The 16094-nt window shown below is 52.3% G+C and overlaps 1 protein-coding gene across 7 annotated transcripts in view; it reads right to left on the reverse strand.

The window, feature by feature from the left end:
* KCNIP1 (potassium voltage-gated channel interacting protein 1) overlaps nucleotides 1–16094 on the reverse strand; it is a 422323-nt gene that overhangs the window by 224361 nt on the left and 181868 nt on the right. The window contains exon 1 of one of the 7 annotated variants that reach the window (XM_021076582.1): nucleotides 6820–7409. The exons of 5 other annotated variants lie outside the window; for them this stretch is intronic. In XM_021076582.1, the coding sequence (XP_020932241.1) occupies nucleotides 6820–6880 (61 nt within the window). In that variant the 5' untranslated portion in view covers nucleotides 6881–7409. Of the gene's footprint in view, nucleotides 1–6819; nucleotides 7410–16094 lie in introns of those variants that run through there. One more of the 7 variants, NM_001031777.2, reaches the window with a different exon arrangement.

Raw genomic sequence — 16094 nt, forward strand, 5'->3', positions numbered from 1 at the left:
AGGAACCTCCATATGCTGCAGGTGCAGCCCAAAGAAGACAAAAAAAAAAAAAAAAAAAAGAGAGAGAGAAAACTGATGGCTTTCCCCAGGAGCTGTGATGCAATTTCTCTCCCCCAGAAAAATTGCTTGGGATTGCAATGGCCATGGCTGTGATGGCTCTGGGTCCCAGGAGGGCGAATCAGAGGCCACAGCTCGAAGGCACAGAGATCACAAAAGACTCCCCAGTCACTGCACAGATGGAGCAACGGAGGAGGAAGGTGTCTGACCCGAGATGGGATAAAAGGCAGCAGTTACTACTACTTAGTACCACCACGAGTTGCTAAAATCATCTCACCTTCCGTGAGGCTCTGTGCGCACTACCTCCTTGACCCCTTCCACAGCCCTACAAGGGAGATACGGCAGACACTGCCGTGGTCCTCATTTTAGAGGGGAGGAAACTGAGGCTCAGAGAGGTTCAGCTCAGCTAAGAAGCCAGCTAAGAGTCAGAGTTTGACTCCGACGCGCTCATTTTAGCCCAGTGGTCCTAACCATTACACAGCCCCACTTCTAATCCCCTGACTTGAGTCAGGTGCCGCTCCACTGCCTCCCACCCTGCCGCCCCAGACAGGCCTCCAGGTTGGCCTGAATGACAAGAACTACCCACTGCTCTGCTCCCCTGGGCATGGACCACTAGGGTATGGACCGCTAGTAACAGTCCCACTGGTTATAGCTACTCCCTAAAGGTGACCTATTTAAAACACCCCCCAGAGGGAGGGGAAGCATTTAATGTCAAGTTGTCTGAAGGTCCTAGGGCTCCGTCAGTCAGTCTCTCAGACTCACACACACACACACGCACAGACACACACACACAGTCTCTCTCTCTCCCCCAATATGGCTAGTTTTCTGCCTGATGAATGGCAACATCAGCTCCAGGGCCATTATGCAGAGCTTCGCAGCGCTTCTCCCCATGAGCAGACCCAGATTTCTCATCTGCGTTGCCGCCTTCCTGCACTACGCGGAGCCATCAAGGACTCACACCCTGGTCTATCCATCCTTACCTCCGTGCAGACAACATCCATCCGTATCAGGCCTTGACAGAGGCCCTGGAATAAGACTCATTCCCTGAGAGCTAGTCAGAGAGATAAATGCGTAAATCCATAATCACCTAATGTTCAGGATGGTAGCCAAGGTGCGCAGCGACAGCTGTAGGGGAGCGGGGGAAGGAGAAATGTGTTCTGCCTACGAGAGTTTGGGAGGAAGGGCTATTGAATGAGGTCTTGAAGGATGTGTAGGAGTTCACCAGACAACTAGGGCGGTGGAAGTGGAGGGAGAGTGGGGAAGCCCAAGTGGCTCCTGGACAGAAACAACATCAGGGAAGCCATGCCAAGGCACACGTAGGGGATTGCTTAGTGAACCAATAACCCAGTGGCCAAACATACAAGTCCTCGCTCTCATTCAAGATGAACATGAACCTGAACTACAAGGGCGGCCCTTGTGGATCAGTCCTCACTTTAGTGTTTTGAATGAACCAACAAAACAGTGAAAGCCTAGGACCCTTTTACGTCTTCCCACCTTCCCCAAAGACACGACATACCTGCTGGTGTTCAAAAAATGAGCAGAATGCTTCTTGACTGCATTTACAATTTTCGGCTTTCCAAGAAATACCTGTTCTAAGTGTACTATTAATTATCTGTACCAGGGCTTCCTGTACCACTGACGCCTTCCAAGCTTCATGGTGGGGAGGCTTAGATCCAGGATTTTGGTGTCATGACTATCAACGTTCTCCATGCAAAGATAGTCTCTTATCATAAGCTTTCTAGGGCTTCATTAATCATGCAGTAAGTTATGGATTCATTCATTCATTCATTCATTCACGCACTAATTTCTTCAATCATTCCTTCTGTCATTCCCTCACTCCTTCGGTTGCTTCCTCATTCATTCAACCATTCATTCTTTCACTCACTTGCTCATGTGCACCTTGACAAAGCAGCTATTGAGCAAAGCCCTTCTAGGGATACAAAGAGATCGAAGACACAGTCCTTTTCCAGGAACCAGGCCAGAAACCCCCCCTGATTTTAGGCAGTGGTCCTTTCACTTCCATCATTCAGTCTTTTCCATCACCCTCTTCCTATGTGCCTTAAGCTCCACTGACTTTCTTCTGGGATGGAGGGACCAGAACCGTGCCTGGCACTGGGTGTGGGCTCCCCATACTTTCGTGACTCTTGGGGGTGGGAGTGGGGGTTGGGGAGCAGGAAGACTCTTTTCACCACCTCCCCCCTTCAGGGTAAACATACTCAGTACAGTCCACGGACAAAGCCAATGCAAAGCCAGCAGACCAAAGAAGAGAATTCATTCCAGGCAGAGCACTGGTAGCTGAAATTCCAGTGGGAAGCTAACTTTTCCTGCAGGGTCTGCAATTCTGGGAAATAACAGAGAGCAGCCAAGCATTCCATTACTTATAATTTCCTCCAGGAAAGATTTCTGGAGTACCTACTATGAGCAAGGAACCAAGCTGGGGACCATGAAGGATGATTTGAAGTAGCTCCCCCCCAAGAAGCCAACACTCAGGGCAGGAGTAGGGGGTCAACGCCTCCATCAATTGCCTAATTGAAAGCATGACTTGAGTGTCACGAGAAAGCACACCTTGAAAGATTACAGAATTTAGATGGGAGAAATCACTTCTTCCTGGGGCTTGGGGAAACCCTCCTGAATGCGGAAACAGCTTAGTGAGGTCTTGGATGTGGACAGAATTTTAACTATTAGACAAGGGGGTAGGGGAAGGGTAATACAGAGTTAAAAGGATGGACTAAGATGCAGAAACAGGTAATGCTTAAGGCACAAATGCCTCTGTAAGACAGTATTCCTCTTAAACAGGCGTAAGAACACCGGCGTTTCCTAGGTGCAATGACTTGCCAAAGGTCTCTTGAGCCCAGGACAGGGTGACAGCAGGGCTACTGCTCCTCTATGCCTTGCTGCCTCCCGTCGGCCTCCCAGATTTCCCCTGGTTTGAACAGGCTCCCCGAGCAATAAACCCCAAACCCAGTCTCCTCAGGAATATTATGCTTCTGTAAGGTCTCTGAGGCTCCAAGGGGCTCACTGACCCAGAAGCGAGGGGACTAGTCCCATGTTTGTCTTTTACTTGCCATGTGGTCTTAGAAAATGCATGGAAAAGCCGTGGGATTTTGTTTGCTCATCTATTCAATGCTGGCGATCCCAGCCCCGTCCTTTCTGAAGGTTCTGAATGGCTTCCCTCGGTCACGGTCACGGAGGATTGATAACCCAGCCACCCTGCGGAGTGGGATTATTTACCGACAGGCAAATCTCCACTGAGGTGCCCTCGGGCGCATGATGTCCACCCTAAATTCTCTTGCCCCCACCGCCCAGCCACTGCACCTGCAAGATCCTCCTCAGCTCACCCCTGACATCCCAAGCCTTCAGAGCAGAGCAGTGTCCTTTGTATGCTAAGCACAAACAAAGCTCCTGGAGCCAGACAGCCTACCTGGGCCTGGGGTGCAGAGGCTGAATCTTCTTCCCATTCTGAATGAAAAACCGACAAAGGGGCCCGGGCAGAGGGTCCCAGGAAATTCATCTGAAAGTTTTGTATTCAGTGACGTAGCTATGACATTAGTTCAGATTTCTGTTGCCCCCTGGAAGCTGTCCTTGAACGCCCAGGTTGGGTTAGGCATGTCCCCTGGCACTAAATCACATGGAGCTTTCTGGTCTGTGATTCCAAATTGCATTTTTGAAACAGGCTGGGTCTTTGTTGAACAAGATACAATGTTTTCAGGACCAGCCACAGAGCAGAGGTCAGGGGAGACTGCAGCAACAGGACAAGCATCTGAGCACCTGGGGTCTGGGTCCTGGTTTCCCGAACAGAGCAGGAAGAAGCCTCCAGAAATGAGCTGCGAGAATATCCAGAGGCACAGACTCCTTCCAGGATGCCTTACTCGAGGCATTTGGAAGCCCCAAACAGCAGAGCCATAAATTGAATAGTAGTTAAAATTTGCTGACTACTTATGTGGCGGAGCTGGTGCTAAGCATTTGATTTGCATTATCCCTGAAATCCACAAAAACACAACAGCTATTTTAAGATGGTAACTACTACTGTCCCTGTTTTATCGTCGAGGAAAGCAAGGCTTAGTCATACAGCTAGTAAGTGATAGAGCCTGGATTTGAACCCAGCAGGGACATCAATTCCTGAGCTGAAAATCTCCACCACTCTCTTCTGACTGCTTCTAATTAGATGTGAGCCTGATGTCTCAGAGATCACAGTGGCAGCTCTGAGCATCGGCAACAGAAATTGTCAAATTTGAGAACCGGATGGAACCTGAGAAAAGGTCGGATGTAACGTCCCTCTTTTACGAAGGTGAAACCGAGGTTGGGATGAGGGGAAGGGACCTGACCACGGTGTCACCCCTAAACACTAGCCTTTCCTGACAGTTTCCAAGCCACCTCTCTGCCTGGAAGGAGTCTTCTGTGGATCAGGATTCTACTGAGCAAGATAGGAAGATAAGAAGACTTGGCTCCAGGGCAGATGCCTTGGAAAAGGTGCATAGCTGGAGCCTCAGGCACTTCCAGCCAGTGTGGCGGGGTTTTGAGCAAGTGGGGCTGACCGACCACCCAGGGCTCCCCCAGGGCTCAGGGCAGCTTATTGTGGCAGCGCAGCCAATAGCCCGGGACTCGGAATGAGCTTCAAACACGCACCCTTGTGAGTTAAGAGCGAAAGTGCAGATAAAACCCCAGCACTGTGTCAGGCCCACGTTAGGCTTGCTGAAGCCTGGTCGTTATCCACCCCAATTCTCTTTCTTAGATGCCTAAGAGAGAAGCAAAGAGCTCTGGCCTCTGGGAATGCTGTGGGAATTCATCTGCGATGCCTCAGAGTTTTGCGCAGGAAAACAGAACGGTAGACAGCAGTGTCTAGGTCAGGTCTGAACTCTTAATCTTTGCCCATCCCTGGGTGAGCAGCTCCACATCCATCGTTCTATTGATCTTGGCAGCTTTCAACAGTCTCCTCTGGGCCCTGATGGCTGCAGCCAAGACAGTATGTGAGGCAGGGTCCTCCCCATCTCCACTTCCTCCACACCCAGTGTCCTGCCTGGACACTGCATGCCCGTCCATTTTATGGATAAGGAAACGGAGGCTTCGAGAAGTGGAAAGACTTGCCCTAGGTCACCTAAGGAGGGAGTGATGGAGCCGAGATTTGCACCCAGACTCTGTTGGCCTCTATGGTCCAAGAATTTTCTGTGACACCTAGCTGCCTCCCAGGAGTGTCACGAGCATTCACAATATTTTAAAACAAATCCAAGTTTCTTGCCCCCAGAGATTCTGGCCTCTGGAAACTCATGGTGGTCAGATGGTGGAGGAGGAGACCAGGATTTGGTATTGAACTTTGTCCCCAGTCAAGCAGTATCTGAGGATTCGTGAGAAGTAGGGCTCTGAATGTCAAGGTCTTGGAGCAAGGCTTGCAGACCTGTCCTGCCTAGAATTGGTGTAAAAAAAAAAAAAAAAAAAAAAAAAAAAAAAGGAACCAGTCCCTTCCCTGCCAGGAGGGTGTATACATCAGCTGGACAAATGGGCCGAAGTCTTTTCCCATGTTCTAGGTTCTGAATACCAACCCAGCATCTTCACCTAAGATCTTCACCCAGAGATCTTATTCCAGTATTCAGCCAGCCTGACGCCTTTGCCAGGTTATCCATGGGGAACTAGCTGTGTGATGCAGACTTCCCTAACGAATCAGGAAGGGCGAAGCCCAGAGAGTAGACTCATTGTGGACCCAGGGGTCCTCCATGACCCTAACGCAGATCTCATTACTAGCCAGCATAAGGGGTAGGAGCTAGAAGCCCACCTGTAACAGAACCTGGGCTCCAATGGGAGACATAAAGGCTGAACTGACAGGTTACTTAAAATCCTTCTACGACTCACCTGTATATTTGAGCATAAACCCCAAACAAACCAAACCCATCATATTCTTTTTCCCTAACTGCATCCAGTCTCTGTATTCTATGCACCAACTTTCCAACAGCTGGAGTGGAGACCTGCTTCGTCCCCATGGTTCAACACATGCTTTCTCTAACTTTGCATGGACCCATTGGACAAGTGTCCCGCTGGTGAGACTGGGCTTGTCTCAACTGGAGTCCTGGTGGGAGGGACCCCAGGCGGTTATGCTTTCTAACCCCTGATGTTAGCTCACCTCTCGGCCTCGACAGTACCCTCAACTCCCCAGCGGCTCCCAAGCACCGCAGCATCCTCGTGCAACGCCCTGGCCCCGGAGTCACTGAGCCACCAGGACACCAGCCCTGGGAGTTTCACCACCTGACAGCAGTGGATTCCTTTTGGCTTGCAGTGGTTTACTAGAGTGGGCAGACAGCACTCTCTCCCTGATGAGGGACCCCCAGGTCTGCGCGGCATTGCTGCCCAGGAGGACTGTGTGGATATGAGAGCACCCTCGCTGGATGCCCACAGTCGCACAAACACCAGGCGTCACGAGAACGAGAAAAGCGTCCCAACATTTCTACCCAGACAATCTGGTCACCCCCACCTGTGAATCTGTCTCTTCCTTCTGCACTTTGAGATTCCCCAGGGGGAGGGTCCTGGCACGGGGTGCCTTAGAGGAATCCCAATGTCCCCGAGGCCGGAACCGGCTCTGCCTCCCTCCTCAGCAAGCTCACTAGTGTTCACGCCAACCCTCTTACTCCTTTGGCTACAGGAGCTTGAACCCGCTCCTGATGGAGGTTGAGGGGGTGGGTCCAGGCTCAGGGGGGGCAGGTGGCACACCTCAGACCAGCACTGAGCATCCCTGAACCCAGTGAGGGGAACAAAAGGAAGAAGAAGCAGGCTTACCTTTCGAGGGTCGTCTTTGTTTGGTTTGCAGAGACGAGAAGGTGCCCATGACGGCCCCCATGACAGCGAAGACTTGTGTGCGACTTGGGACCCCAGGCCCTGCCCCTCCCCTCTCCTGGAAAGAAATCAGTGTGGATCTTCCACTCCGAATTGGAGGAGAGGGGGAAAAAAAAAAAAAAAAAGCGCCCGGCGGCTCGCTCGCTGCAGCTTGGTATTCAGCGAGCGTGGGGCTGGGGCGCTGGGAGCCTTTTCTTTCCTTCTTCAGCCCCGCACATGCACTGACTCACAGGGCCGGCGGCTCCGGGCCAGCCTTCGGACCCGGGCCTGGACGCTTCCCTCTCCGAAGGCCGAGGACGATGCCCCGAAGAAGCCTGCCTGGCGCTGGACACCGGGCCGGCGCGCCCGCCCGGCCGAGGCTCCCAAGCCAGCGCCGCGTGCGGTGCGGGAGCCGCGCTCGCCCGCCCCTCCTGCCGCACGCTCGGCTCCGCTCCCGGCGCTCGGGCTGGGTCTCGGGGGGCCGAGTACCAATCATGAATGAACAGAGCGGGGACGGCGTGGAGCAGCCCGCGCGCCTGCCCGCCGCGCTCAAAGCGAGTCTGAGCCGCGCGGAGAGCCGCCGGCGGGTAACCCCGAGGGGCGGGGCGGGGCCGGGCGCACGGGGGGCGCTGGGTGGGGGCGGGGGTGGAGGTGGGGGGTGCGGCCGCCTGGCTGCCGGGTGGGCTTCGGGGGCAGCAGATGTCTCCCTGGGAGAACGTGTGTGTATGGGGAGGGGGGGGTTCCTCCCGTGTGGAGTGCGTTGCTTCATTTTGACTTCAAGAGAAATCTTTTTTAACCCACAGCCTGAATTCATGGGGTCGGAAAAAGTCTGCTCCACCCGGGGAGGGATGAAAAATACGCTTCCAACTGGGATGTCCAGGGAGGAGGGTGCCCTCCGGCTTCTCCAAAGCCAGGGCTACTTTGAGTGACAGGGAAGTGGGGAGGGGAAAGGAGCCCTCCGCCCCTTTGGAGGCTTCCTTCCTCTTTTGTTTCTTTCCTCTCAGTCCCTTGTCCACCCCTAAAAACTTATCAGCCATCGGTTAGGGGGCAGGATGTGAGCGCTGACGGAGTGAGGGCTGGGTCTGTGAATCTGGGGAGCTGTCTCTCTGCTGTGAGTTCTCATTACAGATCACACAGAGCCCAAGCCCCAATACCAATCTTGGTTTCTCATGCAAAAGGGCAAAGTTTGAGTCCACTCACCCACCCCTAAGGAGGTAGGGATGGATTTTCCCCCAGTCCCCTCCCCTCCCCCAAGCTGAGCTGTCTGGGTTCCCACCTTAATCTCTGTTTGCAAGTCAGAGAGTTCCCCAACATGTGGCCTCATACACAGTCACGCAAACATACATGCACAGGTCCCACAAGCCCACACAGATGTTGCTGTTTGTTGTACACACAGACTCAGAGCTCATAACACCCACAGGTGCACAGAGAGGACTCCACACAAGACACAAACACGCAGGCATGCAGATGCATATACACCCAGGGCAAAAGCACTGTAGTCACCCACATTCACACTGACTCAAAAACCACACAGCCATACAGTCATACCCCTAGGATACGGGGCCCCTCAGGAACTGCCTCCCCTCCTTCCAGCCCTTTAGCTGGCGTTCCTGGGACACAGGTGGCCTGCAACTTGACCAGGGACCCTGACTCATTTTATTCACCTGTTCAGCCCTTGATGCTTTCTCAAATCCCAGCACAGGTCCTATTTTGTGCAACAAAATCACATCCATCCCTTTCATTTTCATTCCCATCATCCACTGCTAGAGAACTCACATCATCCCAGTCCTATGTGTCAGGCAGGTTGCATCTAATTACCACCACAGGAGTTCCACCACTGGCGCAGCAGAAACGAATCTGACTAGGACCCATGAGGTTGTGGGCTTGATCCCTGGCCTTGCTCAGTGGGTTAAGGATGTGGCATTGCCATGAGCTGTGGTGTAGGCCGGCAGCTGTAACTCCAATTAGACCCCTAGCCTGGGAACCTCCATATGCCATGGGTACAGCCCTAAAAAGCAATAAGTAAATAAATAAATGTGTAAATCAGATTTGAAAAATAATAATGATAATAATAATTACCACCACAGAGAGAAAATGAGGTTTACCAAGGACAAGAAATTGGCTTAACGTTACCCAGACAGGATGTGGGATTAGCACTTAGAGCCCAAGGCTCTGTCACCACCTCCTGGGGCCCTCCTGTTGGCAGATGAGGACACTGTGGGCCACTGAGCTGGGGAGCTCTCCTCTGGGTCCCACCAGATTCAGAGCCTCTGCTCTCCTAACTGCCGAGTCAGTGCTTATCTGTGTCCACGAGGCCTGGAATCCTGGATGACGGAGGAGAACAGGCAGGTCCAAATGATACCTCCCTCCTGTCCTCCCTGCTGGGGAAGAAGGGTGGGGCTGGGGCTGAAGTCCAGGGTGACAAAAGGACCCACTAGGATGGCCAGGATTTAAGGAACAGAGGGATCTTTCCTGGGGCGAGGGTGATGGTACAGCCACCAGGCTTCTTAAACATTTCTGGACGGAGCACCAAGCCACTCCGCCCTGGGGCCTCTCCTGATCACACCACCTCAATGACCAGGACTAGACGTGAGAGTTTACAAAAGGCTAGGATGCCATTCTCTCATTTGCTCTGCCCCCAGCCCCTCCGAAGAAGCAGAGTACAGACAGAAATCGTAAGGTGCATTTGAGGAGCTCAGGACTGGCTGTCCTAGAGTGGCAGGAATAAAGTGAAGTCACTGAGATAAAGTTCCAGCTAGTGAGCATGAATTATGAGGCCTTTTAAGGGCCTGGCTTCATCTCCTAAGCCCCCTGCTCCCTTGGGAGCTCCAGCCACACTGACTCTCACGAGTGGCCCCAGGTACATCAGGATATTTGCACGTGCTCTTTCCTCTGCCTAGAGTGTCCCCCCCACCCCCACCCAACCTTTTTCCATCTGACACCTGAGTTCAGCCTTGAAGATCTATTTCAGGTGTCCTTTCCTCCAGGCATCCCTCCCTGGCCCCAAGGGGTGCCTCTCCTGAGGTTTCTGTAGTGCTAGGGGCTGCTTCCCAACCTGAGCACTCACTGCCTTGGTTCTCATCGTCCCCTTCCCTGTCTGTGTGTGTCTCTCTCTCTGGACTGCAGGGCCCTTCAAAGCAGGGACTACTCTATTGATTTAGCTCTATACAGTCCGCTTAACCCCTGGTTTCTGACAAGGATGCAGTCAGACTATACTCAATACATGAATGAAGAAAGGAATAAACTAAAGTTTCTTTGCTCAGTGACCTAGTTAGGAAGGAAAAATGGTTGATGACCAGATCATCCTCGCCCTTCAAAGGAAGAAGTACTGTCTCAAGTTAAGATGCATTCATTCACCAATATTTATTCATCGATAATCAAATCTACCATGTACCAGATATGAGCATGCACAAGAGCTCATTTATTCGTGATAATGCTCTGGCGGGTAGGTATCATCTACAGATACACAGACACACACACACATGCACTAGATGATGCAGCAGACGGCACCCGTAAGAAGGTCACAAAGATTATGTCTAAGTAGGAACACGCAGTTAAGTATGAGGAACAAGAAGGAAAAGGAAAGAGCAGCGCCATTCCCCGTTGCTTGGGGACTTGCAAGGGAGAACTGAATGGAGAAAGAAGGAACCTCCCACCAGTCACCTGCCTGTAGGAGCCACTGGTCCTGCAGCCCCTGATGTGGTGTGATCGCTAATGGGATCTTACCAGCCGCCTCCCCCGACCCCGCGACCCGGGCTTCTATGGCTGTGGCTCCCTCTCCGCTGGAAGGTGAGCCAGCTCATGCACCACCTCCCGCCTCGAGCCCTCCCTCATCCACCCTCTTATGGACTAAATGTTTGTGTCCTCCCCAAATGCATGTGTTGGAGCCTTCAACCCCGGAGTGGCTCTATTTAGAGATGGAGATTCTGAGGAAGCAAATAAGGTTTAAATGAGGTCTGAAGGGTGGGGCCCCGACCCCATGGGATCAGTGTCCTTAACGTCTTTATAAGAACAGACATCAGTGGGGAGAGAACCTGAAAGAGAATGGGTGTGTGTGCATGTGTAACGGCATTGCTTTGTGGTACAGCAGAAATTATCACAACATTGTAAATCAATTATACTGCCCCAAAACTTTTTTTTTTTTTTTTTGTCTTGTTGCTATTTCTTGGGCAGCTCCTGCGGCATATAGAGGTTCCCAGGCTAGGGGTCTAATCGGAGCTGTAGCCACTGGCCTACACCAGAGCCATAGCAATGCAGGATCCCAGCCGCGTCTACAACCTACACCACAGCTCACGGCAACGCCGGATCGTTAACCCACTGAGCAAGGGCAGGGACCGAACCCGCAACCTCATGGTTCCTAGTCGGATTCCTTAACCACTGCGTCACGACGGGAACTCCCTTAATTTTTTTAATTTTTTATTTATTTATTTTTTTGCCCAAAACTTTAAAAAAATGACAAAAAGAAGAACAGACATCAGAGGGCCCCCACTAGGCCCACACATGCGATTATGTCAAAGAAAGGTCCTGTGAGCACAGAGCAAGGAGCAGGCAGCCGTCTGCAACCCAAGGAGGGCGCTCTCGCCGACACCAAGCCTGCTGGCACCTTGATCACGGCCTTCTAGTCTCCAGAACTATGGGAAAATAAATGCTGTCTTGTCGGAGCCACCCAGTCTGTGGCACCTCGTTAGAGCCGCCTGAGCAGACTAATACTGACTCACAGGGCCTGTCCCTGCTCTCAAAAGTCTCTGGAGGCAAGGCCTTGCCCTCCTTCTGACCTGAATGCCCATATAGGACTCCTTAGGATACCCCTGGGATGCTGACCAGGGAGGAAAGGGTGAGATTGTCAGACACGTGCAGAGATCCTGTTGAGGCATCCGTGTGCTTGTCTGTTTACATCACACGCAGGCTGTGTTCCCAGCCTCCCTCTCTCATCGCTGCTCCCTCAGCCCCGTCTCTTCCCATCCTCGTGGGCGAGGGCAGTTCACGGACTCCCCACCACACTCAGAGACAGCAGGGTCAGATTAAGAGCATGGATCTGTGGGTGGCGGGGGGTTGCTGCTAGACATGGGTTCAAATCCTGATTTTGTCCCTTATTAGCTACGTGACTTGGAGCCCTGGAAGTCCTTTCTCTGGACCCTACCTTCACCTCCTATCGACTGCATTAGGATCTGACTCCTGCTATGGCCACAAAGAGTGCTGAAATCACATGTGTGAGGCCCTCCGTAGGTGTCGGACACACAGTGTGGCCAGTTAGGGAGGGTGGCCTGCCACCACCACGCTGCCGAGGGCCAGGCGTCATGCCAGGCTAGAGCCCTGTGAACAAGAATAAGTCCCAGCCCTCCCCTTGGCTTCCATCTTTGCTCTTCATCTGTTTCATAGGAAATCTATTCTCAGGGTCCCCATCTGGTATTAAAAGACTCAGATTAGTTAAGGAAGGGAATGCGGTTGGCACCTGATTATGTGCAATTCAGCACTATGCTGGCTGCTGCCTTGTGCCATTTCCCAAATGTTCCACATGCTTAAGTCTGGCCTCCTTGAATAGACCGAGCTGTTAGAAAGCAAAGCGTACGTGCCCTTCTCCCGTCCCTCTCCATCCACCACGGCTCAGCCTGGCCCAGGACAGCCTACGTGTTCCACAGACACTCACGATGACATCATTCAGGGCAGGGAAAGAGCCCCATCCTTCAGGCCTGGAATCAAGTCTCACTTCTCTTCCTACGTGTGTGTCTGGCCTGGGCTGCTGCATCTGTGAAGTGTGAACAGGACCCCTTCAAGGTTGGTGTGAGAACTGGGTTGGATACAGTGAAGGGGCAGGTGTTTTGCCTCTCTGAAAAGCACTCTGCCAATGTCCTTTGTAATTATTTGCTCTGGGACTCATTTAGTTATTCATTCTTTCATTCAGTATATGTTTATTACGCACCACCTAGCTGCTAGGCACTATTCTAAATACGCAGATCAGTAACAGACGAGAAGAGGGAAGGGTTTGTTATGTGACCTTGAGCAGGTCGTTTGACCTTTGAAAGCCTTGATTTCTGTACATCTGCGAGAGGAACAATCCCACCAGTGTCAGGGGACAGACTGAGGTTGAAAGCAATTCATCCTGATGGCAAGGTTTCCTGGGCTGGAACACAGTCCTGGCTCAGAAAAGGCTAACTCCTTCCTCAGTTTCCCCTTGGAGTCTCCTTTGCAAGCATCTTTCCCCCGACTTTCCAGGAGCAAGAAAAGACATTGGAAGAGGACTTGAGCTTGGGGAGTGCCTCCCCTGGGCCACATTCTCATGCACCCAGCATGGCCCAATCAAGGTTGATCATGCCCCTTGAGGAAGCCAGGCTAACGTGGGCTACAGGGGATGTGGGGAAAGCCAGGACATGGGCTCTGCCCTTCATGTCTTGACAGCTGCACTGCCCCAAGGATTCCCTCTTCATGCTCCAGCGCTGGAACAGTCTCCACCGGGGCTGAGATGCGTTCAGACAGAGTGCAACCACCCACGCAGCTGGGTCACTGGCAGCAAAGCCCTTCTGAATTCCCCAGATCCGGGGACGCAGGAACGACATTCCAGAACACCTGAGCTGGCATTAGCTGAAGCAACATTTTGTGTCGTGGAGGCCAGGGAAGTCATGGGTACCGCACCAGACCTGGTAAAAGGCAGGTGCTTCTTGAAATTGATCAAATGACTCTCTGGGGGTGGATGGAGGGATGGCTGGGAGGAGGAAAGGTGGAGTCGAATATGTTCAAACAAACATCTAAGTATCTGATGAAACTTGTGAAACCTCTTCCCAAAATAACGTGCACGCATGCACTGGCAGTTTGCATAAAATTTTATGGAGTTCACGACTCTTCCCGCTGAAGCACATCCACAGACACCTGGTTAAGAAACTCTTTCCCAAGGAGGGAAGATGATATTAAGGGATTTGATCCAGTCATGTCTCAGCTGTGTGACTTTCAGTTCTCTGAGCCTCAGTTTCAACTTCTGTAAAATGGGGATTATCATGATGCCTATTTCTTAGGGTTGATATGAGGGTTAAATGAGAAAAAGCATTCAAGTGCTTGAGTGTAGTGCCTGGCAGGCTGCAAGGCTGCATGAAGGGCACCGGTCATTGCTAACATCCTCATTCACTTTCGTTCACTCACTCATTCATTTGGCCACAACTTGGTGAGTGCCTTTAATAAGTGCCTCCTGTTTATCACACTCTGAGTGGGTCTCTGGGGTTGCAGAAGTTTATCCTCACTGGCTTGGAGAACTCACAGTCTATGGGGCGGATAAACCACTCCCTATAACGTCCCAGACATCAGCAAGAAAACTGTCAGAATGACCTCTGTCTTTGCCCGTGAAGAAACAGGCCCTTGACCTTGGCCGCACTGGCCTGCCCCACTCAAAGCCCCCACCCAAAAGTTCGGACTCGGCAAGATCAGAGGCCTAGGGCAGCTTGGGAAGACAAAGGTCAGGATGGAGCCAGGGTAGAAACATTAAGGGTGGAACCAGGTAGAGAGTTATGAGGCTGATGAGGGTGGAGGTGAGAGTCGGGGGCAGAGCGAGGCTGAAGTGGGGCAGGGTTGGCTCTGGACAATGGCCATAATGGTGTGGCAAGGTGGACAGGTGACACTGAAATGGCAGGGACAACCGGGCAGAAGCTATGGACAGAATTTCTTATCTTTCCAAAGTGTGTACAAAATATAGATCCATATCACCTTGGGTAAATGTTCAGGAGTCAATTGTTTTTTCACTCCTCTTCTTTGTTCCCCTTGACTTATGGAACAATTACATTAATGATGGTAGCCACCGTCAGTGGAATTTTTAACGTGTGCCAATCACGTACCTGGTCCCACTTAATCATTTCGATAGTGAGGGAACTACTCGCCTTATCTCCCATTTTAGATATGAGGCAACCAAAGCACAGAGAGGTTAAGTGAGCTGCCTGTTGTCACACAGCAAGGACATGGTAGAGATGGCCTTGAACTTAGACGATCTTTTTTTTCTTTTTTTTTTTCTTTTTTGTCTTTTCTGTCTTTTTAGGGCCGCAACTGAGGTATATAGAGGTTCCCAGGCTAGGGGTCTAATTGGAGCTGTAGCCGCTGCCCTATGCCAGAGCCACAACAACGCTAGATCCGAGCCATGTCTGCAACCTACACCAAAGCTCACAGCAACGCCGGATTCTAAACCCACTGAGCGAGGTCAGGGATCGAACCCACAACCTCTTGGTTCCTAGTCGGGTTCGTTTCCGCTGCACCACGACGGGAACTCCTGAATGACCTGACTCTAGAGCCCACACTCCCTGTCTAGCCCCAAGTCCTCCAGCTGCTGTTGCAGCTGATTTCTTCTAGGAGGGATTTTTCTGGGGAGTCATGGGAATGGTGTAGGGGCTTAGAGCTGAGGGGCAGATGCAGAGGGAAGGTGCATGAGGTTGGCCCTCTGACTGGCAGGTGCTGCTCTCCCCCTACCCCTGGTGCCTGGGGGCTCAGCCGTGGCCATCAGCCTGCAGGGATGCACACAGGCTCTGTTTTCCCTCTGTTTCCCTCCCTTCCTTCTACAGACTGAAGACCCCGAGGAAGCGAGCAGGGAAGGGAGGAGGGAGCAGCAACCAGACTGCGTGATGATTAGTAATAATGCCAGCGATGAACGCCCCTGGCCCTGCACGGCCGGCTGAACCTGTCAGCACGGCCTCCCAGCTTCCCAGCCCCGCTGCAGCCACTGGAGCCTGAAGAGGGAGGGAGGAAAGTGGGAGAGAATCCGTGGCTGCTGTCCCGCTGAGGGCTGACGCTGGGACCGGGCTGCAGAAATGAGGTGACTTAAAACTACACGATTATCCGTTGGTGTCTCTTGCGTTTGGTCTTCTGACCACATACCCTGCTCCACAAGGAAGACCTGTGGCATTTACTGCCTGCGGCAAAGATGACACAGAAGCAATGGGGTCACCTTTTTGGATTTTGACCGCTAAAGGCTCTGGCTTACGATGAAAGGCCAGTTAGAGCTCGCGAGAGGAAAGATGGGTCCTCAGGCAGAGCTGAAACCCCAGACTTTGGTGGAATCTGGGGGCTGAGGAGGCCCCGCCCTTTTTCCTAAGTAGAACCAGGGAGACTGACCACAGCCCTGAGTCCCGCTTCCAGCCCCATCAGCCCCCTCTGTGGAACATGGCACTCTCTGCCGGCCTGGGCATCTTTTCTAGCATGGAGTCCTGCAAATCTGGCAAGAAGCATCTTTTCTCTGCCTCCAGGAGGGGTGTGGCCCAGAAAGCCCCAGA

Source organism: Sus scrofa, chromosome 16 (genome assembly GCF_000003025.6).
Source record: "Sus scrofa isolate TJ Tabasco breed Duroc chromosome 16, Sscrofa11.1, whole genome shotgun sequence".
Lineage (NCBI taxonomy): Eukaryota > Metazoa > Chordata > Mammalia > Artiodactyla > Suidae > Sus > Sus scrofa.